Source organism: Manis javanica, chromosome 2 (assembly GCF_040802235.1).
Source record: "Manis javanica isolate MJ-LG chromosome 2, MJ_LKY, whole genome shotgun sequence".
Classification (NCBI taxonomy): Eukaryota; Metazoa; Chordata; class Mammalia; order Pholidota; family Manidae; genus Manis; species Manis javanica.
Window position 1 is genome coordinate 36509952 of NC_133157.1, and position 27013 is coordinate 36536964.

The 27013-nt window shown below is 39.7% G+C and overlaps 1 protein-coding gene across 1 annotated transcript in view; it reads left to right on the plus strand.

Annotated features, from left to right (window-relative positions):
* Positions 1 to 5806: 5806 nt before the first annotated feature.
* Positions 5807 to 27013, plus strand: part of DCAF12 (DDB1 and CUL4 associated factor 12) — a 28859-nt gene continuing 7652 nt past the window's right edge. Inside the window, exons 1-4 of the mRNA XM_017657581.3 lie at positions 5807 to 6151; positions 7223 to 7477; positions 22975 to 23181; positions 24236 to 24296. Of these exons, the coding sequence (XP_017513070.2) occupies positions 6074 to 6151; positions 7223 to 7477; positions 22975 to 23181; positions 24236 to 24296 (601 nt within the window). The 5' untranslated portion in view covers positions 5807 to 6073. The remainder of the gene's footprint in view (positions 6152 to 7222; positions 7478 to 22974; positions 23182 to 24235; positions 24297 to 27013) is intronic.

Below are 27013 nucleotides of genomic sequence, written 5' to 3' on the forward strand. Positions count from 1 at the left end.
TTCCTTCAGTTTTGCTTCTTTGTTATACTCCACAAATGAGGGAAATCATTTGGTACTTCTCTTTCTCTGCCTGTCTTATTTCACTGAGCATAAGGCCTCTAATCCATCCATGTTGTTGCAAATGGGAGGATTCTTTTTCTTTTTACAGCAGAATAGTATTCCACTGCATATATGTACATCTTCTTTATCCATTCATGTATTGATGGACACTTAGGTTGCTTCCACAAATAAATTACTTGAGCTTGTAAGTAGAAAAGTTTCATCTCTTCTTTTCCTTCCTCATCTTATTAAGGTTACAAATGAAAGTAAGATTGTTTAAGAGGCAGGAGGAAGGAAAAACAAGGTACCTGGATAATTTACAAACTTTATAATCAATTCCTGAATTATTAGAAACTGTACTTAACACAAATTCTATCAGTATACATGAAATTATGAATAAAGTATGGGAACAGAATTTCTGCTCCCAAAGTAGGTGACAGTCTGGATAAAATATTTCAGGTTCTGAAAAAGGAGAAAATATAAGAGTACTCGGAAAATGCTAAAATAAACACCAATTGCAGCTTCAACTGGACCCAGATATCTAATGTGTCAGAGTTGAAAATAAGCTAGACCAGAGGTCCTGGGTTCCAGTTCTTACTCATCTTATGTCTGGCTATATGACTTGACTCTTTTGGCTTCAGTTTTCTGCAAAAGTATGAGTTTAGTGAGATGAACTGTTTCTATAATATCTTTCACCTTTAATGTCTATCCCTCAGGATCTGAAAAATATGTCCACAGAGTGAAATAATTACCATTCACCTGCCTTAGAGACCTCTAACATATTTACATCATCAGAAAGCAGTTACTGAGTACTTAGCATTTGTGTCTTTGCCTTCCAGGTCTCATCATGCTGTGTTTTTGTTATGGTTTCTATGAATTAAAATGCCAAATCCTTTTTCCCAACAGAAATGCTTTCCTCCTGATTCCGTTCCTCGCAAGGATAGTTAATTAGCTCCAACACATTAAGGGTAGAGTCATGCAGGGAATTAAGGCAATATCTGCTTTGTTTGTTCCAAGGAAATAAACAAGAGGAATTACTATGCAAATAAACAAGAGAAATTACTGTTACTAAGCATGTATAATACAATTCAATTTGTCCAAAGCATTTTATAATATTTCTTGTTTTTTCTTCAAAGAGAAAGTAAAATGTAGAGGTCCTGGGTCCGCTGCCCACTGATGGGCCTCCTGCTGAATATTGTACTTATAGAATGGTTACAAGGACTGATTTGGAAGGGTGGTAAGTGAAGAAAATTGGAACTGTTGAGGTTTATTTAAAGCTATAAAATAGTATAGTTTGAAATTATCTTTAAAAAGAACTATATATGGATATATAGATACAGACAGAGTTACATACAAAAAAGAACTGGAAGATCACACATCAAGAGTAAACAGTGGTTATCTGGAGGGTGGAATTGTGGGTGATTTTTATTTTTTGTATCTTTCTTTTCTTGCTTTTCAAGTTTCTATTGTGAGCACATAGTATTTTTTAATTAGGAAAAAAAATTATCTAAGTAAGTAAATAGATTTACCCAAGATTCTGGAAGCAAGTTATTGTAGCATTATTCTCATTATAGTCTCTTCCTTCTACCAGTTGTCAACTCTGCGAACATACCTAGAGAACTTTGTAAAATATACATTTGACTTACTCTTTGTTCAATCCCTTCATATTTAGGGAGTGCATAAAATATCCTAGGTGCCATCAGAGGTAATAGGGACTTGGAATAAATTTGTCCTGCCTTCAAGGTAACTCTCAAGCTAGTGGGAGAAACAGACATGAAAACAGATCATTACAATATAATGTGACAAATTATCCATGAAAGATCCTTTAGGGACACAGAGGGAAAGCATATGAGCAAGGTTGAAGATGGGTGACAGTAGGAGGGGACCAGTCACAGAAAAGGTGAAACTTGAGTCCAAGAAATTATTTACTAAGAATGAATGATTCTTATTAGATGCTGGAATGAGTGGACAAACAAGGGACATTTCTTAACCTTGGAAGTTTAAAAATGCACTCATTCGTTAACTTATCCATTTATTCAACAAATATTTGTTGAATGCTGGCATGTGCTAGGCACTAGAGATAAAATGGTAATAATAGTAACCATAGTCCCTGCTCTCAAGAAGCTTATCCTCTTGGGGAGAGACACATTAACCAAATAGTCATGTTAAAAATGTAAAATTCTAATTGTGGTTACTACTACAAAGGAGAAACATGTGATTCTAATAAACTAGAATTTACTCTATGAATTCTGTTCTGTGAATAATGGGTAGGGGTGGGTGAATTACAACTAGTCAAGGGGGCCAGGGAACACTCCTGAGGAAATACTGTTTTAACTGTGATCTGAAGGATAAGTAGGTATGACAGCAAAGAGGGGCAGAAAGAGTAAACTAAATAGAGTTAAGGCTACTGCCAGGGTCTTGTGGCAGGAGGGGGCATTTCGATTAGAAGGACTGAAAGAGGGCCAGTATGGCTGGAGCTGAGAAAGAAGTAAGGTATGAGATGTAGCTAGAGTCATGTCAGGAGTCAGATCATGCAGGGTCTGAAAACCCAGATTAAGAATTTTATATTCATCAAAAGAAGAAGACTTTGAAGAAAGTTAACCTGGAGGTGAGAATTGGGATGATTTGATGAAATTTGCATTCAAAAAGACAGCTATCTCCAGAATGTTGAACAGAATAACAAAAGAGGTCAGCGTGGATAAAGGTGGTCCATCTAAGAGACCTCCAAAATGGTACAATCAATAGGTGACAGATTTGTACTAGGGTAGTGGGGAGATGTGAATTGACTCAGATATTTAGAAGGTAACATAAATAGAACTCTGGAATAGATGTCTGTGTGAGGAGCGGGGAAGGGAATTGGGAGAGACAAAGATGATTCCCATATTTTATTATGTCTGGAGAGTATATTTGTTTTGTTTTGTTTGTAGAGCTAAGGGCAAAGTGATGAATTCAGTGTCCTCTCAGATTCATTTCAGCTTAGAGCTGTGGTTTTTAAATTTTCCTCCTTTCTATCCTAATTAAAGAGCAAGGATCCAGATGACAAAATTTTGAATGTTTATTTTTTTGTTTTGAGGTATATTAACATAAACAGCATAAATCCTAAATGTACAGCTTGATGAAATTTTTCATATGTGTACACAGGTATAATCACCACCAAGATCAAGATAAAAAAATCCCAGCACACCAGAGGCCTCCCTGGGTTCGCCTTCCAGTTACTAATCACCAAGAGTTAATGACTTATTCTGACTTCTATTACTGTGATATTATGATATGAGAAATATATATATACATATATATATGTATTTGATATTTGTCCTTTGTTCCTGGTAAAAGAGCTCCTAAAACTCTTGTAAATTCCTGAGAGATAATGGTGAGAGGAGCATCTTCTATTATTCATAAGTCCCTTTATGTTAATGAGGTGACTCAAGATGGGCCCCTAGATGGCTTCAGGATGGAGACTGTTTCCCAGAGAAAGAAACCATGTGATTAGAGGGTTGGAACTTTCAGCCCTGCCCCACCCCAAACTTCTGGGAAGAGGGGAGGGATTGGGGATTGAGTTCATTATCAGTGGTTAATGATTTAATCGACCTTGCCAATATAATGGAACCTCCATATAAACCCTAAACTCTGGGGTTTGGTGAGCTTTCAAATTGGTGAGCATATCCACCCGCCATAAAGGTAGTGTGCTCTATACACCACATATAGAAGTTCTTGTGCTCAGGACCCTTCCAGACTTCACCCTTTTTACCTCTTCATTTGTATCTTTATACTATCCTTTATGGTAAGCTGGTAATAGTATTTATTTTCCCTGAGTTCTGTGAGCCATTATAGCAAATTACCAAACCTAATAAGGAGGTCATGGGAATCTCCAGTTTATCTTTTCCACTATCCATTGACGTTTGAACTATTTCCTGTTTAGGGCTATTAAATAAAGCTGCTATGAATATTTTTGTGCCTTTTGGTGGACATAAACACTCATTTATTTTGTGTTTATAAACAGAACGCTGGAGCATAAGGTACACATATTTGGCTTTAGTAGGTACTGCCATAGATTTTTCCAAATTATTTGTACCAATTCATACCCACTAGCAATGTATGAGAGTTCCAGTCATTCTACCTCCTCACTGATACCTGGTATTAGCAGTCTTTTAAAAGCAACTGTGAGCTCTTAAACTTCCAAATGAATCTTCATTCTATTTTATTTCCACAGAAATGGTGAGCTCTGCTGGGAGGTGCATTCAGAGATGATGCCTGGGATATAAATGAAGTGCACCAACCTTGAGGATGAGCCTGCAGCCTCTGACATGGGCAGAGGAGACCAGGACCAAGCCCAGCCCAGCATGTGCCTAGAGATTCTCAAAGGAATTCCAGGCTCTTGTCCATAGGCTGCTGGATCATCCAGGGCATTGTGAGACAAGATAGAACTGGAATAGGCTCAGAAAAGGTACCTAGCCCATTTCTGACCCATTCGTTGTGTGCATGTCTCTGAAGGAATAGGCCTGACCACGTAAAATGAAGCTGCCTTTCCCAAAGTGGCATTAGGGATTGGTGGCAGTGCCCACTTGGGATGGCAGAAGACTCTCTCAATCTGGTCTTTAGTTCAACTCGGAAAACAAATCCGAGCCTCTTGTAGGCAGAACTTCAGATGGGCCAACAGAGCTCCCTGGAGGTGAGACCTTAAGCCTGAAGGGACCAGCAGGTAACCGGGCACTACAGCCTGAGGCTGCTCAGAGCCAAGCAAAAGCATTCTACTTCCACTAAGGGTTTCTTGCCTGAGGAAAACGGAGGCTGGCACTCAAAATTCTTACGGGATCTTCTGAAAATGGAGTCAACGGTGATCCTGAAAAAGTCCCGTTGTCTGGTGATCAATGCTAGCCCTGACAAGTCAATGGCTACTCTCTGTGATTCAGAATTTCACCCACTTTATACTGACGGAGACGCAACCTGGGCCCTAAGGGAGAGGTAGGCAGTGGCAGTTCCCTGTTCGTTCTCAATTTAGGACTGTATGGGAGAATAAGAAACAGGTAAATTACAGCATGAAGCCTATTTCACAAAGCACAAAAGAGAATGTGGCCGGCAGGTCATAGGACTCTATGAAGGGAGGCGAGGTCGAAGCTAAGGAGAAGGCGACTGAGGGGCTGTTGCGGTCGGGGCAGGAGTGAGGGTCAGGCGGGGAGGAGGCCAGCGTGGGGAGGTAGGAGACTGACTGGAGAATGGAGACTGAGGGCTCCCCAGGGGTGGGGTCCGGGAAGCGGCTAGGGCAGGTTCCCAGCAGTGGGGAAGTATGGCCACGCTGGCATGGATTTCCTAGCTGAACTCCACCTTGCGGGGGGTTGAAGGAGGTTCTGCCTCCTCTTACAGCGTTCAGCCCTTGGCGCCAGAGCTTGGTGTGACAGGTTCGGAGAAAGTGTGGAGCTCGAAGCGAGCTAACAGCGGCGGATGCCGGCTTAAGGCGTCGGCTAGAAGGAATTCCTTGTCGAAGCGGAGTTAATCGTCCTCACTTCCGGGTACCTGGGGATGGACGGGGGGGTGGGGGGGAGCTCCGAGGTCGGCTGCCAGAACCGCGATTCCTTAGTCCCTAGGTCGCCCACCTCCAGTCACAACCAGACGGCGGTTGAAAAAGGGCGGGCAGTCGCTGAGCAGCAGTTGCGAACTCTCCCCAGAACCCTAAACCCGGCTCCTCCAATCCCGGCGGCGTCTCCGTGGCGACGCGCTGCAAAGTGCGGCTGCGCAAGGGTGACGGAGCGCGGGCTAAGGGGAGGGGGTGTTTTGGTTCCAGTCGCTTGCCGTCCTTTCCAGACTTGGTCGGCAGAAAGCTTCTGGTTCTTACCTCCTCTTCCCCTTTCCCTTTCCCTTTCCCGACCCCGATCCTCCCACCCTTCTTCCCTCTGCCCGCCTCCCCGGGTCCGGGCCATTTTCCGGAACTGGCGCACTAAGGTGCGCGGCCCCGGGGCCCAGTATATGACCCGCCGACCTACTACCCCTCGCTTCCCCTGCCCCATGTGGCTACGGGGCCGCGCCGGCGCTGCCCACTATGGCCCGGAAAGCAGTTAGCAGGAAGCGGAAAGCGCCCTCCTCGCCGGGAGCTGGGAGCGACGCGCAGGGCCCGCAGGTGAGGGTTTAGAGGCTGGGCCCCGGGCCCCGGCCGAGGCACCTGGAGGTAGGGTTCTCAGATAGGGAACCGGAACCGGGGTCCAAGGTCTGTAGTCAGAGGGGACGCAAGGGCGGAACCCCGGCCTATAGGGTCAGGGCGGGCCTCCAGGAGTTCCCAGGAGAGCAGATAAGCCAGGGGAGTGAGGAGCTAAAGGAAATTTGGAAACAGCATATTCCACGGGAGGCCTGCAGCTAGGAGTGAGGCTTGAGGGGAAACCAGAATCTTGGCTTTGGACGAAGGGAAACGAAGTTAAGGGGAATGGGGGAAATCTAGAAGATCCTGGAAGGGAAAGTGAAGTATGCTTTCCCAGGACCCCGAGAAATGGAGACGATCGCAACTTTCCTATTGGTAGTGTCACCTTCTGGATACTCAAGCCCTGAGCTGGGCCTTTTGGCACTTAGACCTCTAGAAGAAACAGCAATTCCCAGGTGTCATCCCTATACCTCTTTGGAGGGGAAGGCCTTGTTCCACGCGTGTTCGAACTCTTGATTTTACGTGTTTCCCACCCTGTTGGTGTTTGATTTTTCGAATTCCCCAACCGCCTAGAGACGGCAATCGATAGTGTATCCCACAAAGACCTGGGACCCCCACTCTGGCTCCTTGGGCTGCACCCTCCTTGCTCCGCGGGGAGTACAAACTGAGGGAGAAGGGGGCTGGGTAGAGATGCAGTCCTGGTCAGTATGGTAAGCACTCAGCTCCTCATACCCTTCTCTGTCAAAGTTAGCTTTAGGGGATCCAAATCCTTCACTCCTAAGAGGCCTACTAAAACTTTTGTCCTCTTCTTTCCTTCCATTCCCTTGCCTTTCAGCCCTCATTTCTTGTAGGTAAATGAGACTATGAACAGCATCTTTTCAGTGTTGGAAGAATTAAACTGGGCTTTCGGGATTGAGATTCCTGTTCTGTTGTGTTTGAATTTCTGTTGTATGTCAATACTGCAGATTGAGTTCTTGGTGATTTCTCTAATACAGTAGGATCCTTGTCCAAAATGAAGGTAACCAAAGACTTGATTTCTAATGTTGCTTTCCACAGTTTGGCTGGAATCACTCACTTCAAAAAAGGAAAAAACTCCCCCCAGTGAAGAGATCCTTAGTGTACTACCTGAAGAACCGAGAAGTCAGGCTACAGAATGAAACCACCTACTCTCGAGTGTTGCGTTGTTATGCAGCACAGCAACTTCCCAGTCTCCTGAAGGAGAGAGAGTTTCACCTTGGGACCCTTAATAAAGTGTTTGCATCTCAGTGGCTGAATCATAGGCAAGTGGTGTGTGGCACAAAATGCAACACGGTAAGTGTCTTGGGGGAGGTGAACCTTCTAGGTCCTGGATATGCGGCTCCACATGCTCTAGAACTTGTCATTGCTGGTTTTCTCCATCAGTTTCTTTCAGGGGATTGTCTTACATTCTCTCCTATCTGTTGATGACTTCTTCCTCTCTTTCTGCTCTTTTTCCTACTTTTTCATTTCTGATAAGTATTCAGTGGACTCTATTTCGTTAGGCTTTTTGCCATATGGATATGCTCCTTCTCCTAGAGTTTTTTTGCCTCATCTTTTTATGTAGAGTTTTTTTGCCTCATCTTTTTATGTTGCTTTTTAAGTCGGAGGCCTCAGAGGAAGGACTTAGGAAAGGGAAAGAATGATGTTCAGGGTACGTAATAGTAAAAACCTAGGTGTTATCTGCTAGCCTAATGGCATATATAGGTAAAAGTATTTGAAATAGTACTTGGCTGAAGGTAGGAATGAGTCAAACTTTTTTCGGTGGTGGTGGAAATAGAATCTAAAGATGTATTTCCTATAAGAAAGGGCAGGGAATATGTGTCTGGTGGTGTCTTTAAGGATGTAAATGTTTGCTTTTTGAAAAATAGTCTCCTGAAGAGGATTCAAGAGAGAAAAAATTAAGTATGACATGAGTAGGAGAGTATTTTACATAGAATGACTTAGAAGACAGTTACAAGTGAAGGGAAAAATTGATCAGTAAGCTATTTAATAAGCACAAATACAGGGCATGGATAAAATAAGTCAATCCATGATTAGATATTGTGGATATGATTGGAACAGAAGGGCATAAGTATCATGACGTCAGGAAAGGCAAATGAAAAGAAGCAGGGCCTGGAGGTGGGAAATGATTCCAAATGAAGTATGAGAAAAGATCGGATATAGACCCAGCTGCTCTTTCCACTTTCACTTCACCCTGTGTGAATAGACAAGTAATGTCATAATGGCAGGATAAATACGGACTGAAACACATCTTGGGTCAATTGAAACACATGCTCTAGATCAAGAAAGTCTTTTATGCTAGGAGAAATGTTTCTAAAGGACATAAGATTTAAACATGAATTTTAAGGAAGGAAGTAATGGTGGTTGGGGCCAAGCTTTCATTTCCTTTTCTGTTGTCGGCGGTCATACAGAAGCCTTTCAAAACTAAACAGTGGCGGGAAGCCTCTGTAAAACTTCCTTTTCCTCATCTCTCAGGACACCACTCACGGTTTAAGAGAACTACTTATCATTGTTATTACATGGAGCAGTCTCACATTTGGAGGAATTCATTCCACTCTCCACACATACCATCATAGTGTTTTGCCCAGCAAATGTTGCTGAATTATAAACTAAAGTAATCATCATAGTCTTCTGATTCTTGGATTTTATTGACTCTATTTTGGGAAGATGAGAATAATGTTAAGTAATAATTTAACCTGCTCTTAATACCTAAATCTTTTAGTCTTCCTGTGTCCTCATGACCTAAAATGTTTAAGTGGGGAGGCTCTTTTCTTTCCATTTTACAGTTAATGTTTTTCTTTGCTTAGTTTCCAGAAACAAAGCAGGGAACCAGAAACACTGCTCTTCTGTGAACTTTTGGCAAATGATTTCCTCATCTGTGGCTTTATTTTCCCTTCTGTAAAGTGGGAGTGATAACATTCAGTAATGAGAAGGTGGCTGTGTACATCTTGGGAAATACTTAAGTTAACAATAACTTACTCAAAATGTAGTGGTGATAATGAATCCAAAGGTTTATCCAGTGCTCTTGGTGCTCCATGGGACTTCCCTCAGTGTGAAAGAAAGGAAAATTATTTAAACAATTAGAACTGTCTTTAGATAATGTTTTGGAAATACCTTGGAAGATTTTAGAGGAGGAGGAGTTCATGTTGGATTATCAATAATAAAGTTTGGATGTATTAAAATTTTACCATTGATGAAATGACTAAAATGGATTCAGTAGGAAAGTATACCACAACCATTTATATTTTAAAATAACTTGTTAATAAGTATCTTCAGGTTAGAAACTGTTTTTCTCTTGACTGTTCTTGGTTTTCATCAGTATTTAACAGTGTACATAAATGTTACAAAGCCAGGTCATTTCCAATGGTGAAATGACCATTGTGTAGCTTAGCTGGGATGTGATACATAACCATATGCAAATGACGTGGCTTGGGACTATATTATTGAAGCCTCTGCTGAGGCAGTAGGTCATCCTCTATGAAAAAAGCTGTAGAGAAAGAGCACTGGAGACAAGTTGCTTGTGTTTGAATCCCAGTTCTACCACTTACCAGGTTCTTGGGCACATTACTTAACATGTCTAAGATTCAGTTTCTTCATCTGTAGTTTTTTTTGCTAGGATTAAAGCTGATTATCTTTGCAGAGCATATGAGTACTTTTAAGCAGTAGAGATATCTCATAGACTTTTTAGTCTTGCTTTTTTTTAGTCTCGCTTTTTTTTAGTCTTGCTTGATTCCTGCAGTGGGAATTTTCCTGTGCGGCGGGCTAACACTCAACATAGGGGCACTCATTTAAACCCCCTGAATTCTCTGGGTCCAGTAAGCCCAGCAGTAACAGCAAGAATGGCCAATTCTGTTTTAACATTGATAACATTAGTATGGTCATATTTTTACTAAATTATTTAAAGAAGAGAGGTAGTCTAACCTTCATTGGAACTTGGTCTGGGAACCAAGATGGAAAGATATATTTCCTGGTTTAGGGTTGTTTACAGAGTCTGGCAGAAAAGCTTGTCAGGAACAAGACTAAGAAGTAGTGGGGTCTGCAAAGAGACAGAGAAGGGATTATTGACATCAACCCATTGTTACCATACAGGAATTTGGGCTTAGAGTTAACAGCTTTTTAAAATTTCTTTTTAATGAGAAACTAGAAATCTGGATTTTTATGGAGAAAAGCATCAGCCACTTATGAGGAATATCAAGAATCCAGTTGTCAAAAGCTTTAGATTTTTGGAAGAGTTGTGAAATTAAGGTTGGAAAGATTCATTAGGATCAAATGATAGAAGCCCTTTAATAACGAGCTAAGATTTTATTCCATCGGGAATGGACAGACAAGGCCCAAAGATTTAAGCAGGGACTGATGTGGTTGGAGCAATACTTTAGGAATAACAAAGCTTGGGGAATTGGAGAATGAACAGTGGAGGGGAACACATTGACTCCTGTGCTTGAGGCTTCTTTTCCTAGCTGGATCCTTGACAGGCATTACGTTCAGAGAAAAAGCTTTTTAATTCTTCCCATGCTGACATGTAGTAATGGGAGCAGTGCTTGGATCTGGTTCAGGATGAAAGTTGACAAATACAGGTTTTTCCTGGTGATAATCTAGGAGTATTGCTTTTCTGCTTAACCCTGAAGGAGTTGGGTTATTCATGTTAGTTTCTTGGTCTGGGAGATAAAAAGAAGAAATGGATCCAAAACTGGCAACTGGGTTCAATCCAGGATCATGGTTGACCTGTAACATTTGACTTTTTAAACTGCTGATTTCTCCTGAATGGTCATATTTGCCTTTTGATCTATGGAGGCCGTCAGTCCCTCTCACATGTTAGGTGTGGGTATTCTCATCAGGACAGTTTTAATGTGAGAGGAATTAGAATAATAATTCTACATTTCATTGTCTAGAATATAGTGGGACAACTTTGTGGGTATGTGTCTGCACTTATTAAATCCATAAACGTTAATTGAATTTCTCGTGTGTGTTACAAGACACTATATCTCATGTGAAGTTGCAGTGATATAAGAAATACGTCCCAGATGCAGCTAAAGGGACTGTAAAGATAATGGAGTCCAAACCATTGACCTCTACTTCTCCTTTTTCAATTGAGAAAACAGACCCAACAGTGAAAAGTGATTTGCCTGAGACTTTATAATGAGCGATGCAGATTAAGTGTGGACCCCAGTTTTCCTTATTTCTTGTCAGAATTCTTTATATTACATCAAGACTGCTTTCCTTGGGTCCTTCCTTTAGAAGCCTGTCTTTCCAGCCCCCAGGCCTAATCCCCTGAATGGCTGCTATATCACCAAAGGAATAAAAAGTTTCACTAGCTAAGCATGGCTGCTTTGCCAGCCTACCTTCCTTTAAATTGATGCATATTTGATTTCTGTTGCTTAGGCCTTTGTTTCCCAAGCATAACCAAGGAACCACCTGCAGCACAATCACTGAGGTATATGTTTAAAATGCAGATTGCTGGTCCCTACTCCACTATTGAGTCAGAATTTCCCTCAGTGAAACCTAGGAATTGGCATTTTGAAAAGATGTCAGAGAACTTTTATATGAATCACTGGCAGGCTTTATGCTGTACAGTATAATTTTTTTTTCTTTTTGCCATCTTGTTAATTTTAGAACATTTGAATCCTCTTTTTACTTTCTAAAACACACTCAGACACAGATAGGATATCAGATTTAATGGATCTGTAAGAATTTCCTTGTAGGCATACTCATTAATATCTATTAGCAGCCAATCGGATATAATTAAGACTTATTTTTTCACTTTGAAGAAGTCCTTGACAAACGGTTATTTTCCGTATTTGCCTCCTGGTCTCATTAACAGACATGAAAATTTATGGCAAGAGATTTGCCCACTACTTTTTTTAGGTCTCCTCTTAGTCCATTCGTTTCCAATTTTTTGGTCTCTTTTCTAAAAGTATTCTTCTGTGTAAACATATGTCAGAAATAACCACATTTATACCAACAAGTTGGATTAAGTAATTTTGTATTGTATAATTGGATTCAGAGATAGGTGGGTTGAGTCTAGGTTCCATTTCCTATTAGATTTGTGCCCTTGGACAAGACAGATATCTTCTAAGCCTCTTCTCTAACATACAAAATAAATGGAGAGAGTAATACCTGCCTAGTGGAGTCATAAACAGAATTAAATAAGATGTTTGTTAGCATAGTACGTAGAACATGTGCTTAGTAAATTGTTGGTATAATTCATGGTGGCGGTGAAAGGAGGAGGGGGAAGTAGTGTCTAGGTGGTTTATTTCTGGCCAGACTCAGGTACACTTAACAAGTGAACATCAATCTATAAATGGCTCCTTTCTGTATGTCAGTCACGTCTCAAATAGCTGAAACATTTAAAGGTAATTTACTTAGATATAATTTATATGAGGAAGTATAATTAGTAAATTCATTTCATTATAGAAGGAATACAGAAAAATCAAATGTCTTCTTGTTTGTAAATTCAACTAATAGCCAGTTTTGATAAGGATGTGAAACAGACACATATATATACTGCCACTAAAACCCTTTTTTGGCATTATATTTCAAAAGCCTGGTATGAAATTATTTTTGAAGGAAGAGCCTAAAAATATTGTACCCTTTGAACTAATATTTTCAGACTAAGGAATTTATCCAAAAGAAAAGTCAGTCTTTTTTCCTTTTCTTTTTTGAGGTACATAAAACAAAAATGCACAAATATAGCTCAATTAATTTTGGTAAGTATACACTCATATACTCACAATAATCATTATCCATATAAAGATAACATTCTCATTTATTTTTTTCCCCTCCACCTATTTCCCCTCCACCTATTTTACTCCACCTATTTTTCTCTTCCTTCCCCTATGGCAACCAGAAGTCTCTTCTCTGTATTTATGAATCTATTTATGTATTGTTTTATAGATTCCATATGTAAGTGAAATCATGATATTTGTCTTTCTCTGTCTGACTGATTTTACTTAGCATATACCCTCTGGGTCCATCCATGTTGTTGCAGATAGCAAAATTTCATTCGTTCTTATGGCTGAGTAATATTCCATTGTGTATGTGTGTGTGTGTGTACACACACACACACACACACACACACACACACACACACTCTTTATCCATCATCCTCTGATGGACACAGGTTGCGTCCATATCTTGGCTATTGTAAATACTGCTGCAATAGACATAGGAATGCATGTCTTTTCAAGTTAGTGGTTTTGTTTTCTTTGGTAAAGTCCCAGAAGTGGAATTACTGGGTCAAAGGTATTTTTCTTTTCAGTTTTTGAGAAACTTCCATATTGCTTTCTATAGTGGCTGCACCAACTTAGATTCCTACCAACAGCGTATCAGGAGGGTTCCCTGATAAAAGTCTCCCTTAACAGGATACTCATTGGAAACTATTTTATGTAAATACTAATAGTTAGAGAGTGGTTAAGTAATTTATGGTAAATCAAATCTGCATGATATGCATTCATTAACATTTATGAAGAGTGTAATAACATGCAAAGCATTTAATATATTAAATATAACGAGATACAAAATTCTGTCTCTACTTATTATTGCTGTGCACAACTATACATGCATGTGGTTAAGGATTAAACAGGAACTTAAAAGTGAAAAAATAGATTCGAAAAGAGAAATAGGATTATGAGTAATCTTACATTTTTTATTTCCATTACTGTTGATAAAGCATTGTCAATCAAATCATTTTTAAAACTGTTACTTCAGACCCAGTAAATTCTATTTCTGGAATTTACTCAAAACAAAATCTGATTCAAGAAGAACATGCACCCCTATGTTTATTGCCACATTATTTACAACAGCCAAGATATGGAAGCAACTACAGTGTCCATCAATAGTGGAAAGGATAAAGAAGATGTGGTATATATATACACAATGGAATATTTACTCAGCCATAAAATAGAAATCCTACCATTTGTGACAGCATGTGACAACATCCTACCATCAACCTAGAGGGTATGATGCTAAGTGAAATAAGCTAGGTGGAGAGAGACAAGTACCATATGATTTCATTTATATGTAGAATCTAAAAACAAGACAAAATGAACAAAACAGCAGTAGATTCACTGAGGTGACTGGTTGTTATCATGGGGGAAGGGTTGGGGCAGGTGGGTGAAATAGGTGAAGGGGATAAAGAGGCACAACATCTGAGTCATAATATAAATTAGTCACAGGGAGGAAAGTACAGCGAAGAGAATACATTCAGTAGGTCTGTAACATATTTCTGTGTTGACAGTAACTTCATTAATGGAGGTCAGGATTTAATAGTGTCTAACTATTGAATCACTATATTGTATACTCGAAACCAGTGTAATATTGCATATCAACTATACTTCAATAACAAATAAAAATGTTTCTTCAGCGAGAGGAACTCTGCTTTTCTTAGCTTAAAACAATGTTAAAAATGGCCTACTTCAATTAACATTCATTGCTTGTTTTGTTTGCTGACAAAGATTGAACACAATTAATGCATTGTATGTCTTCTCTGGGGAGAGAAGGTGAAGTAGGGCCTCAAATATATAGTGATAGGATATATAGCAAAATGAATTTCCCCTCTTAGTCACACAGGGAGTTTTTTTTGGAGCTCAAAATAATGTCCAGAGAGAGACCTTGCTTCTCAGTGGGCAAATACACAGCCGTATTGTTGCCGGGCAGCTGCATCTGGGGAGGTCTCTCACTGTGTACTAGGTGAAACCTCAACTTAGGGGACGGTTCTTGACTCTGGTCAAGAAAGAATTCCTGAACATGTCGGACAAGTGTAGGTACGGAAAGAATTCATTAAAGTGAGAGTAGTAGTGAATGGCACCTGCCTTGCAGGCAGCAGAGAGCAAGGAAGAACAAAAGGAGGAAAGGGAAGCTCACTGAACTCTTGCTCAGCATAGGGTACATCCCTTGCCAACTCCTAAAGCTAGTGTCACCTGGTGTCCAGTGTCTGCTTGAATCTGCATAGTACTAAACCACTGCCACCCCAAGATTTGGGGGAGCCACAGAGCACTGATTGGAGTGAGACTGTTCTGAGAGCTTCCTAAAGGCAAAGAAAGGAGATTTTCAAGCAGGCTACTAAAGAGCATGATCATACAGCTGTAGTCCTGTCCAGATCATCCAGGCAATGGAAGAACTTGCAAGCACCAAACAGAGATCTTATTAGCATTTCCCTGCTTGTCTGGAGTAGGACAGAGAGAGTGAAGACTTGGGCTTAAGTCTGGAAAATTGAACGAAATAGCGAAGTAACAAAAACGCTTACCACTGGAAGAGTGCAGAGACAAAACGCAGTTAAGTTGACCAGAGAGGAGTCTAAGGCAAAAAGTACACACTCGAAGAAAGGGGAGTGCAGGAAACCTCAGAGAAGAGGCACACTTAAGGGCTTAGGATTCTATCTTTTAAGGCTTTCAAAAATGCGGCAAAGGGTGGAGGTGGCGGGGTCTGAAGGTTCTACATGTGGTCTCATGTCTCTCTCCAGTGAGAGACATTATGTCACCATCCACAGTCAGTCCTCTAGATAATTCTGTAAGATAAACTTAACACAAGGAATTTTTTGTTCCTGTTCTTCTCCAAGATAGTGGTTTCCCAAGAAGGGACTAGTAGTTACCAAAGGGGATGGGTGGGGGAGGGAGGGAGAAGGGGATTGAGGGGTACTGTGATTGGTACACATGCTGTTTGGGGGATCACAGGGAAGACTGTAGCACAGAGAAGACAAGTAGTGACTCTGGCATCTTATCACACTGATGGTCAGTGACTTCAACCAAGTATGGGGGAACTTGATAATATGGGTAACTAGTAAACACATTGTTTTTCATGTGAAACCTTCATAAGGGTATATATCAGTGATACCTTAATTTTAAAAAAATGGTTTCCCTCAAGCCCTGGGAATCTTATCTGTTAGGACTGCTTGTTCTGCCTTAAGATAGGGTCAGTTATTGGCTGATTACCAAGAAATGTGTTAGGAATCCTGCCTCCTAACTCCCTGATTTTTAAAATGGAATCTTAGCCTTAAGATGGAGTCCCTCCTGTTCTTACTATACTGTTTTTATCTTGACATTTTTCATCATAGACAGGAAAAGTTAATCATGTTGCTTGTCCCATGTCCCTGCCCTACTTCAGTATTGTCCTTGTCTTCATGCTATTCTGCTCAAGAAGTAAAGTAAAAGTGATTAAAAGTAAAAAAGGAAAGGGATTATAGTATCATTATTTTACTACAGTTAATATTAAAAGCTTATAGTCTTTTAATATACCAGGTAAATAGTTAATATGTAACTATAATCTCTGCTCTCCAGTAGTTTGCAAATCAGAGATAAGGCTTCCTATTAATTCTTAGAAGGCCTTATGCCTAGAAATGTCACTGGTGAACAAAAAGCCAACACTATCTTGTACAGAAATTGTTTTCTTCTGAATAATCTGTATGTTACCTATTAGCATGCATGAGTATTACAGAAATCATTTTCCATCTTCCATAGGAAGAAATGATTTACACAAATCAGACTAGTGGGCCAATTCTCTTATTTACCTTTCTGTTTTTCTGATTGGATGGTGTCACTTGGAAGGATATGGGCTTTGCAATTATATAAAGGCAGTGTTCAATTGGGTTCTAATTTTACAGCGTGAGAGAAATTATTTTACCAAATGTTTGTTGTGCTTCACATAGCGAAATCTCTGGTATGCTGTCAGAGGTTTTTATTTGGTGACTTTGTAATGGGTACTAGGCAGAATTTCAGGTGTCTTGCTAAAGGTTACTCTTGGGATTTATTCCATTTTAACAGAGCCCTCCAGAATTATAGATTAGAAATCAGTTTACTGAACTTGTTAGATACAAAACTTGTAAAGAATTATGCCACTTAAATCCAGGATAATTATAAATCCTAATATAGTTGTCCTTCCACAAAATCATGATTGTACTGGGAAAATATTAGAATTCAGGGCCTAATATAAAGTACCATTGCTAATCACAGCAAGCCAGCTCCATAGCCATCTTTTGGAGGAGTAGTTTAGATTCACAATTCAGTGAGTAAGAGATCTTGGCATAGTACAGGCACCTGGATTTAGATACAAGGATGTTCACTGCAGTGTATTTTATACTACTGAAATTTGGACACAGTGTAAATGTTCAATAATAAGGAATCCACTCGATAATGCTTATATCAAGTGAATTACCTTATAGCCATTAAAAAGTATATAGAAGTGAAAAAAAAGTTATCCTAAAAAAAAGTATATAGAAGTGTATTAATTAGGAAAGGTGTTACTGCTGTATCAAATAGAAAGATATAAAATGATACATATGAGATCACGCTTTCATAAGTGGAGAAAAATATGTATGCATGTGACTGGGTATATAGTGAAGGGCCTAAAAGAAAATACACCAACTGGTGGTAGGATTGTGGTGGTTTTCCAATTTCTGCTTTTCCGTTTTACAAATTCATGATGTGTTTCTTTTGAAATTGGGACTCCAAAAATGTTATCTTGATTTAAATAACCACATGGTCTTTCCTTTAATAGACTTGGAATAGAAACAGTGACGTGAACTTTCTGAGTTGTGACAACTCTTCTAGCTTCTGACCAGTTTAAAATATTTTTAGCTCAAGAGTCTTGATAATGTTCAAACAGCTGATTGAGCTCAGCCATACTCTTAGTTCCTACCCAGCAGGTTGCAGGTGGGCAGGCAACCAGCTTTTAGAATTGGGTCAGAAAGAATGCCCAGTTTTCTGGCCATTGTTAGAATCCTGACTGAGTACAGCTCCTTCTTATTTCAGGGCCTCTGGTCCTTTTTTTTTTCTTTTTACTGTGCAAGTCATGTGTGTTCGTTGAGAAAAAATCAACATTCTTGAAGTTATGTTTTTAAAAGCTTATTCTTTTAATACCATAGCATGAGCAGCTTTCCATGTTAATAAATAACCTCTACTCCATCATTCTTAAAAGCCATATAATAGGCTGTTGTGTAGCCAATCCCCTGTGGTGTTTCACTAGTTTAAAATTGTTGAATTATAGTTAAAACTTCACCTTTCATTGTTTTCTTAGCATAAATTCCTGAAATTGACATTGCAGTTTGCACATTTAAAGACAGTACATATTATCTTCATTTTCTGATAAGTTTCTTGATCTTAGCTTGCTCCTTTGCTCCTCCCCATCTTGTTGGTTTGGGATAGGGAATGGATTCTTCTGCTTTTATTTCAGTAGTCTTCCCTTTCTACTTTCAGCAAACTTAGGCTGCCTGCTTGCCTATTACTGTCTGACTCATAGTTTATCTTGATGTCTATGTGACCTATGTGGATTTGCTTTCCTCTCTTCATTAGGCTCCAGCTAAAATACTCATTAATGTTAGAAACTTTTAAGCCCCATACCCCCATTTTATAAAGCCACCTCAATCTTTGTACATATATTTGTATGTGTCTGCTGACATGCATACAGAGATGTACTCACTAGTCTTACAAACTTCTTGATTGTAAGGTCTTTGCTTCCTTTTCCTTCATCCTAGATGGTAGACTGCAGGGAGCCATTGTGTCTCAAGCTTACCTTGCCATGCTGCCAGTTCTTGGCAGGGCTCCCAGTAGGTTAATGTGGAGCAGCCCCATTCTGGGAAATGTTACAGAAGCTGCACGAATCTTTGGCCTTTTGTCAGAAAGTTTGGGGAATATATTCTGTGGCAGCTCATCCAAATCCCTGTCCCTTCCTCTGAAGTAGAAAGGTACTTTGTCATTCCTCTACAGCAGTGAGGATGAGGTTGGGGGTGAACTTTTGGTTTTCTGCCCCTTTACAGATTCAGCTGTTATCAGTTTATTCCATCTCCCTGTATCAGATGTCTTTCATCCAGTGTATTTGGATGTCATTTCAACCTTTCTTACACCATGCAAAAGTAAACAAACATTAAAATAGCATATTACTATTAGGATCACTTATTAAGTACCTATTCTGGCTGAGCCCTGTGCTAGACACTTTACATTTTATGAGATCTCTTAAAAACCCTATGAGATAGATACTAGTTTTATAAATAAGAAACAAGGTTCTGAAAGGTTAAGTGACTTACCCCAGATCACACAGCTAATCTGGAATTAATTCAAACCTAGAATTCTACTAACTCCAAAACTAGAGTTTTGGACTTAAGATTTCCTGGACATGAAATAAAGAAAAGATTTTCTCACCTTTTGTGGATGGCAGAAATGGAACCCTGTTTAAAGGAAAAGAAATGGACTAAAAGAAGTTTTAGTCAGCCCTCAGGTTCCATAGGAGAAACTCAGATCTTTTTAGGTTGCAGGCCACTTTACTCTTGTGTCTCACCCAACTGATTGCCCTTAATTTACAGAGCAGATTCTCTTTACATCAGTGCTGCTCAGACTTCAGCGTACCAAGAAACCTTACATTTATTAGGAGGGCTAGTTCGCAAACCCCAAGAGTAGGAAGTATCCCTGGATATCAGAAGGAAACAGAACTAGGAATTGGAAAGGCACTAGGAACCAAAGATGTCCATGCTTCCTCTCTTCTGTTTCCTTGTTTCTGGGAACTGGCTTTGGTAGAGTGTGGCTACCCAGACAGTTTGGTCTAGAGCCACAAGTCTGTCCACATTCCTGAGAGAACTGAATGACCCAATTCAATCTGGACTGGTTCTCCCTGAGCCAGGAGGCCACCCCAGACAGTTCTGTGGTCTAGAGATCTGAGTTTATATCAAACACACAGCTATAAAGCCCCACCCTGAGTGCAAGGATATGGGGCCCCCTAACATTATTGGGCAGGCCCCTGAAAGGAGTCTTACTATAAGTACTTACTGTGCAGCTTTACATTGTTGGGGTGGGATGACAGAATAAGATAAATCCCCTGCTCTTGGAATTGGGAGGGCATTGTTAGCTTAATGAGAAAGAGACAAAGATTATAAATGAGTATGATATGGTCTAAGTATTGTGGGTAGAGGGCTGTCTTGGGAGCCTATAAGAGAGGAAGTTAAAAGCCCAAACACATCTGAACTAAATCATGAAAGATAAGTACATGTTGGCCAGGTAAAGAAAGAAGTAGCAGAAAGCATTTTTGGCATTGTAAACAGCATGAACATAAAACAAAATATACATACTTAATTGAAGATTTTGGTCTGAATAATCAGTTATTTCAAGAACATGAAGTCCAAGAACATAAGGCAGGACATGAAGCTAGAGAGATAATGGGAGGACCAGATTGAGGAGAGTCTTGATGCCATGCTAAGGAGCCAAGATTTAGGGGAAGTTGATGTTTTTTATAGGAGGATTTCCATTTTTATGAGGGTAACTATAAACATGATCAGTTACAATAAGGAGAATAGTCTCAATGGTAGCCTTGCCTAAAGGTGCAGAGACCAGTTGCATTTGTCCAGGGGAGAGGAAATGAGAGAGGATGGAAAGGAAGGAGCCACTTGTAAGCATTATTTAGGAGGTAGATTTGGCAGGACTAGATCAGATGACAGGAATGTGGGAGTGGGGGGGAAGTTGGGGGGAAGACAGTTTCTTTAGGACACATTGAGTTGAAAATGCCTGGGACACACCAGCAAGGGTGCCAGTTAGGAAGGGGGTCTGCCTTAAATAGCTGTTAGGGCTGACATTATAGATTGGACAGTGGTTGCTCCCTCCGTCTCCTTTTAAAACACTTTTTTCCCACTCTTTTGGGCACTCTTCTTTAAGCTATTCCTCCATTCTTTTTTATATTTTAAATATAAGGCTTATCTAGTTTCTCCTTTCATAGATCTCCATCCTATCAAACACTATTTTATACAAGATTTGATATGGTTTGGCTTCATCATGAGAATCGCTGACAGGATTTTAAATCAACTTCTTAGACTATAAGGTGTATGAGGGCAGAGATTATTTCTCTTTTGTTCATAGTTACATTCCTAGCACTAGAGCAATACCTGGCATTCAGTTGTTAATGAATAAATGAATGAAGGAATGAATCATTGAATCACATAAAAAGTTTAATAATAGACCTTTGGGAATGCCCTTTGTCTAAGAGTGATCTTTTCTATAAAACATTCCTCCAAAAGGGGAACCCTCCTACACTGCTGGTGGGAATGTAAATTAGTTCAACCATTGTGGAAAGCAGTATGGAGGTTCCTCAGAATGCTCAAAATAGAAATACCATTTGACCCAGGAATTCCACTTCTAGGAATTTACCCTAAGAATGCAGCACTCCAGTTTGAAAAAGACAGATGTACCCCTATGTTTATCTCTGCACTATTTACAGTAGCCAAGAAATGGAAGCAACCTAAATGTCCATCAGTAGATGAATGGATAAAGAAGATGTGGTACATATACACAGTGGAATATTACTCAGCCATAAGAAAAAAACAGATCCTACCATTTGCAACAACATGGATGGAGCTAGAGGGTATTATGCTCAGTAAAATAAGCCAGGTGGAGAGAGACAAGTACCAAATGATTTCCCTCATATGTGGAGTATAAGAACAAAGGAAAACTGAAGGAACAAAACAGCAGCAGAAGCACAGAACCCAAGAAGGGACTAACAGTTACCAAAGGGAAAGGGACTGAGGAGGATGGGTGGGAAGGGAGGGATAAGGGTGGGAAAAAAGAAAGGGGGCATTACAATTAACATGTATAGTGTGGGGGGGAGGCACGGGGAGGGCTGTGCAACACAGAGAAGACAAGTAGTGATTTTACAGCATCTTACTATGTTGATGGACAGTGACTGTGAATGGGTATGTGGGGGGGACTTGGTGAAGGGGGAGCCTAGTAAACATGTCCTTCATGTAATTGTAGATTAATGATACCAAAATAAAATTTAAAAAAAAATAAGCCAGGTGGAGAAAGACAAGTACCAAATGATTTTACTCATATGTGGAGTATAAGAACAAAGGAAAACTGAAGGAACAAAACAGCAGCAGAATCACAGAACCCAAGAATGGACTAACAGTTACCAAAGGGAAAGGGACTGGGGAGGATGGGTGGGAAGGGAGGCTTAAGGCCGGGGAAAGAAAGGGGGCATTACGGTTAGCATGTATTGTGTGTGGGGTGCACGGGGAGGGCTGTGCAACACAGAGAAGACAAGTAGTGATTTTATAGCATCTTACTATGCTGATGGACAGTGACTATGAAGGGGCATGTGGGGGGGACTTGGTGAAGGGGGAGCCTAGTAAACATGTCCTTCATGTAATTGTAGATTAATGATACCAAAATAAAATAATAAATAAATAAATAAATAAATAAATAAACAAACATTCCTCCAAGTTGAGTCTTAAGAGTGAGAAGGGGTTAGGTTGGTAAGGAGGTAGAGCAGAGCTATGAGGCGGCAGCAGCCTGAGCAAAGGCATAGAGGCACAGAACATGGTGGAGTGTGTGTTGGGGACGAGCAGTGAGGTATTAATAACTTGTCATATGTCTCAGGTGACTCCAGCAAACCTGGTAATTGCAGGTGTGTTCAGTAGTGGTTGTGATGTGTTCTGGGAATTATGTTTAGTTTATGTATCTATGCATGGGTAGATGAGAATTAGATACATAGAATTTGCCCACACTGGTGGAAAACCTTTAGTCAGGTTCACTAGGTCTGTAGTATCATGCACATCTTTGAAGCTATCTTTGAATACTAGGCAGAATTTATTGCTTCCTAGTCTGTATTCATATAGCATATTATACCCCTCTCTGTCTTACTTCTTATTTTGATGTTTCATTTGACTAGTAGCTCTCACCATGCTTTTAATAATTCTCAGGGTCTAGCGTGCAGTAGACATTAATTAAATGTTTGATGTGTAATTGAATGAATGGATGCTTATACCTAGGATCAGCCACATTAAAGAGAAACTGTTTAGCTTTTGTATCCCTTTTTTCTTGTAGCTATTTGTAGTGGATGTCCAGACAAGTCAGATTACCAAGATCCCCATTCTGAAGGACCGGGAGCCTGGAGGTGTGACCCAACAGGGCTGTGGTATCCATGCCATTGAGCTGAATCCCTCTAGAACACTCTTAGCCACTGGAGGAGACAACCCCAACAGTCTTGCCATCTACCGGCTGCCTACACTAGATCCTGTGTGTGTGGGAGATGTAAGTTATCCCAGTAATTGTAGTTAGAGGTACTCTTGTTTTTAAACAGCTCTGTAGATAACATAGGCCCTTCCCACACAAATCCTCTGGGAAAGGATTGTTTCTTCCAGATTTCTGCTGACTCCAGAGGCATGGAGTGGAAATATCACAATGGGGGTTAGACACCGTATAGGGAGTGTTGGGTTTATTGACAGAGTGTGTATGTTTGATAAAGGGGTGAGTAGCACACCTCATGGGCCAGCAGCAATGGGTTGATGTTTAAATACAGTGTCCATACATTGCCCATTACCCATTGCTCATAGTCAGAGCAAAGTTTACTAAGTCATTCATTCAGCAACTATTTATTGAGCTTTTCTATAGCCAGGCATTGTTTTAAACACCAGGGATAAAGCAGTGAATCAAACAGATAAAGCTTCTATCCTCTTGAAGCCTGCATTCTAATGGAATGAGATATATAAACCATACAAGCCAAAAAATACTTATCAACAATATGTTAGAGTGTGGTGAGTGTCATGGAGAAGAGTAAAGGCTGACCAAAGGGACAGAGTGGTAGAGAATGCTATTTTGGAGGATAGTCAGGAGAGTCCTGTTGATAAGGACAACATTTGAGTAGGGAGACTTAGGGGAATGAGAGCACAAGCCATATTAATGTCTTGAGGAAGAGAGTTCCAGACAGAAGGAACAGTAATGAGGCCAGTTAGCTGTTGTCCCAGGAAGCAAGGGGGAGAGTGGTAGGACGAGATGGAAGGGATACGAGTATGTGATTGTGTGTAGAGCCCAAATAAGACCCAGATATAGAAGGCTGGAGCTGTGTGTCCACGAGACATGTTTATTGCACATAAAATGCAAGTTTCCTTCCAGCTTTGAGCTCCTCATGACAGAAGTTAAAAGATTTTGGGATCATGCCCTGTGGGTTAAGATCATCAGAGATGAGAGTTGTAATTTTTATTTTTAGTCAGACTTGTATGCTTTTCAAGAGTATGTGTTGTAATCCTTATTTTACTAATTTCTTTTTTTTCCCCCTCTCTCCACCTGTCACTCTCTCTTCTCCAAGGATGGACACAAGGACTGGATCTTTTCCATTGCATGGATCAGTGACACTATGGCAGTTTCTGGTAAAATTGTCCTTTTGTAGGGAGTTTTGGTATGGCAAACAGAAGACAGGGAGGCTAGAAGTTGAAAAGGCATGGTAGTGTGATTGGAAATAGCCCAGTAAACAGACCATACCTAGGGGCCAAGAGATCTTGTTTCCACTATTGGCGTTTTCTGTAATTTACCACATGACCTTAGATAAGTCATTTCCCCTGTGTAATCCTGATCTGGGTAATGGAATTACTGGCATTCTTCATTTATTATTCATACCCTCCCATGTTCCAGAAAGCATGTGTGATAGTATGTTAGTCTCAACGTTTCTGTGGGGCTTCATTGAGATAATGGTTGTGAAAGTATTTTGGGAAAGTTGATGTGCTCTGCAGAGTACTAAGAGCAATTACCATTTTCTGTACAGCTGTATAGCATTAAGTTTCTTACTGATAAAAGCTATATAGGATTAGGGGAATTTCTTTGCCAGTGGTAGACCAATGAAGAAAAATACATGGAAATGAGTGAAAAGAAGATTACCTAGAAATACACAAATGCTTTCTGGATACCCACAACAGCCTAGACAGTAGGTTCAGAGTGCTGACCAGTTTTCTGGGTAACCATATGTAAAAATGCAATCCCCCATTCCTGATTCCCAAATAAAAATAACCATAATAGTTGCCAAATTAAGTAATTCACATTTTAGCTCCTATAATCCTTAGAACAATAGTTAGGTTTACATTAGCCTCACTTCACAAATGAGAAAATTTAGATTCCAAGAGGTTATTATAACTTGCCAAAGGCCACACAAATAGAGATGGAATCAAGATCTGAATCCAAGTCTGATTGCAAAGTTCACTACTACTAACAAAGCTAAAGGAAGATAAATATTTCTTCTTTGGATTCTTTGCAAAGCAGTAAAAAAGAACAGTAAATCTCTGAACAAGCATAGTCACAGGTCGCAATTACCCATGAGTGGTACAGAAGCTTTTGGATTCCCAGTTAGTTGTCTCCCCAATGAATGCGAGCTCCTTGAAGGCATGTCAACCTCTGTAGGGACTGTATGAATGACAGTACCCTTTACTGAATTTGGTTGTTGGGAGCCAAGACTTGACTTTGTTTTGGTAGCCTCCCAGCTCTTCTTTCAGATTCCTGCCAGTGTCCTGTATTTTCTGGCTGATAACTCCCAAGTCTACATAGGAGAAGGTTTTAAGTAAAACATTGGCTCCAATGTTAGATACCTGAGTTTGAATCCTGGTCCAGCCACTTACTAGCACTGTGATATTGGGCAAGTTTCTAAAGCTTTTGGAAACTTGGGTTTTCTCATCTGTAACATGAATGATGATTTTATGTGGTCATTGGGAAGTTTAAGATAATGCACAGTGACTGCCATATTGAAAATACTTAATATTTGTTAACCAGTGTTAAATGTTAAGACTTTGATGAGCAACAACCCCTGAGCCCCCCTCAAAATCAGCATATTTAAACTCATCTCCCTTCCAAGACTCACTGCCCTCCATCATTGACCTACATTAGTGAATGCTCTCACTTCCCATCCAGCTGCACAGCCAGAGAACTAAGGTTCCTCTTCGGTTCTTCAGTCTTCTTAGATTACCAACCATGTTGATACTGTTTTCTAAAATATCTCTATATCCATCCATTTATTTTCTATCTTCTCTATTTGAGTGCTTGTCATCTATCTTTTAAATTACTCCAACAACCTTCTGCAGTTTCTCTCTGCTTCTAGGCTTATCTCCTCCAGTCCAATCTTCATGTTGCCACCAGATTAAATAATTTTAATTTTTATATAATTTAAAATAATTTTAAAATAAATTTTCCTTATTATAAAATTAATATTTTTATTGTAAGAGATTTTTTTAAGTACAGATAAAAAAGGAGATAAAATTGTCCATAATACCTCTATCCAGTATTATCAGTATTAATATTTGAAATACATCTTGCTAGTCTTTTTTTCAGTACATATTTTTTAGTTGATTAAAATGGGATCATATAGAGGGATGGATATATGAATAGACATATGATATACCAAGTATAAAAATATTGATAGTAGAATATAGATATGAATATACAATTCATTGTACAATTCACTTTTCAGTAAGCTTGAAATTTTTCATAATAAAGCTTATTTAATTTTATTTCTTTAATTTGCTTAATAAGCCATGCATTGTTCTCCAGATGTGCCTTGGCCTTTTCCAAACTTCAGACATGATGAACCTTTGTTTTGAATTCCTGCCCATGAGCTTTATGATGCAAATAAATTGGATATTTCTCTCATGTTAGGCTATTTTTACTATAAAACATTCAGGAGATTCACAACATGAGAAGGGCACCTCCTAGTCTCCAAGGAGAGTTGATGAATAACTTTATAAGAAAGTAATTTTAAACCTTTTTTAATGGTTCTTGATATTCTGTTTTATGAGTATAATATAGCCCTATTTTGGGACACACAGATTGTTCTGAATAAACATAGGTGGGAACACAGACTGGGTTTTGCTGCAGATTGTTCAATTGTACTCTAGAAAGATGGTTCCATTAACTTAACCACCATCAGTGTATTCAGGGCTCAATTCAAAGAAAAGTATTCTTAGTTTAAGTGCTTCATTATTGTTTGCTAAGGAAAACTATCTTTATAAGCATTCATTTTATGTAGTACAACCATTCTTAATATGGGGATTGTGGTCCCAATGGGTCCAGGGTGAAAGCCTTCAAGAGATCCATGAACCTGTCTGAA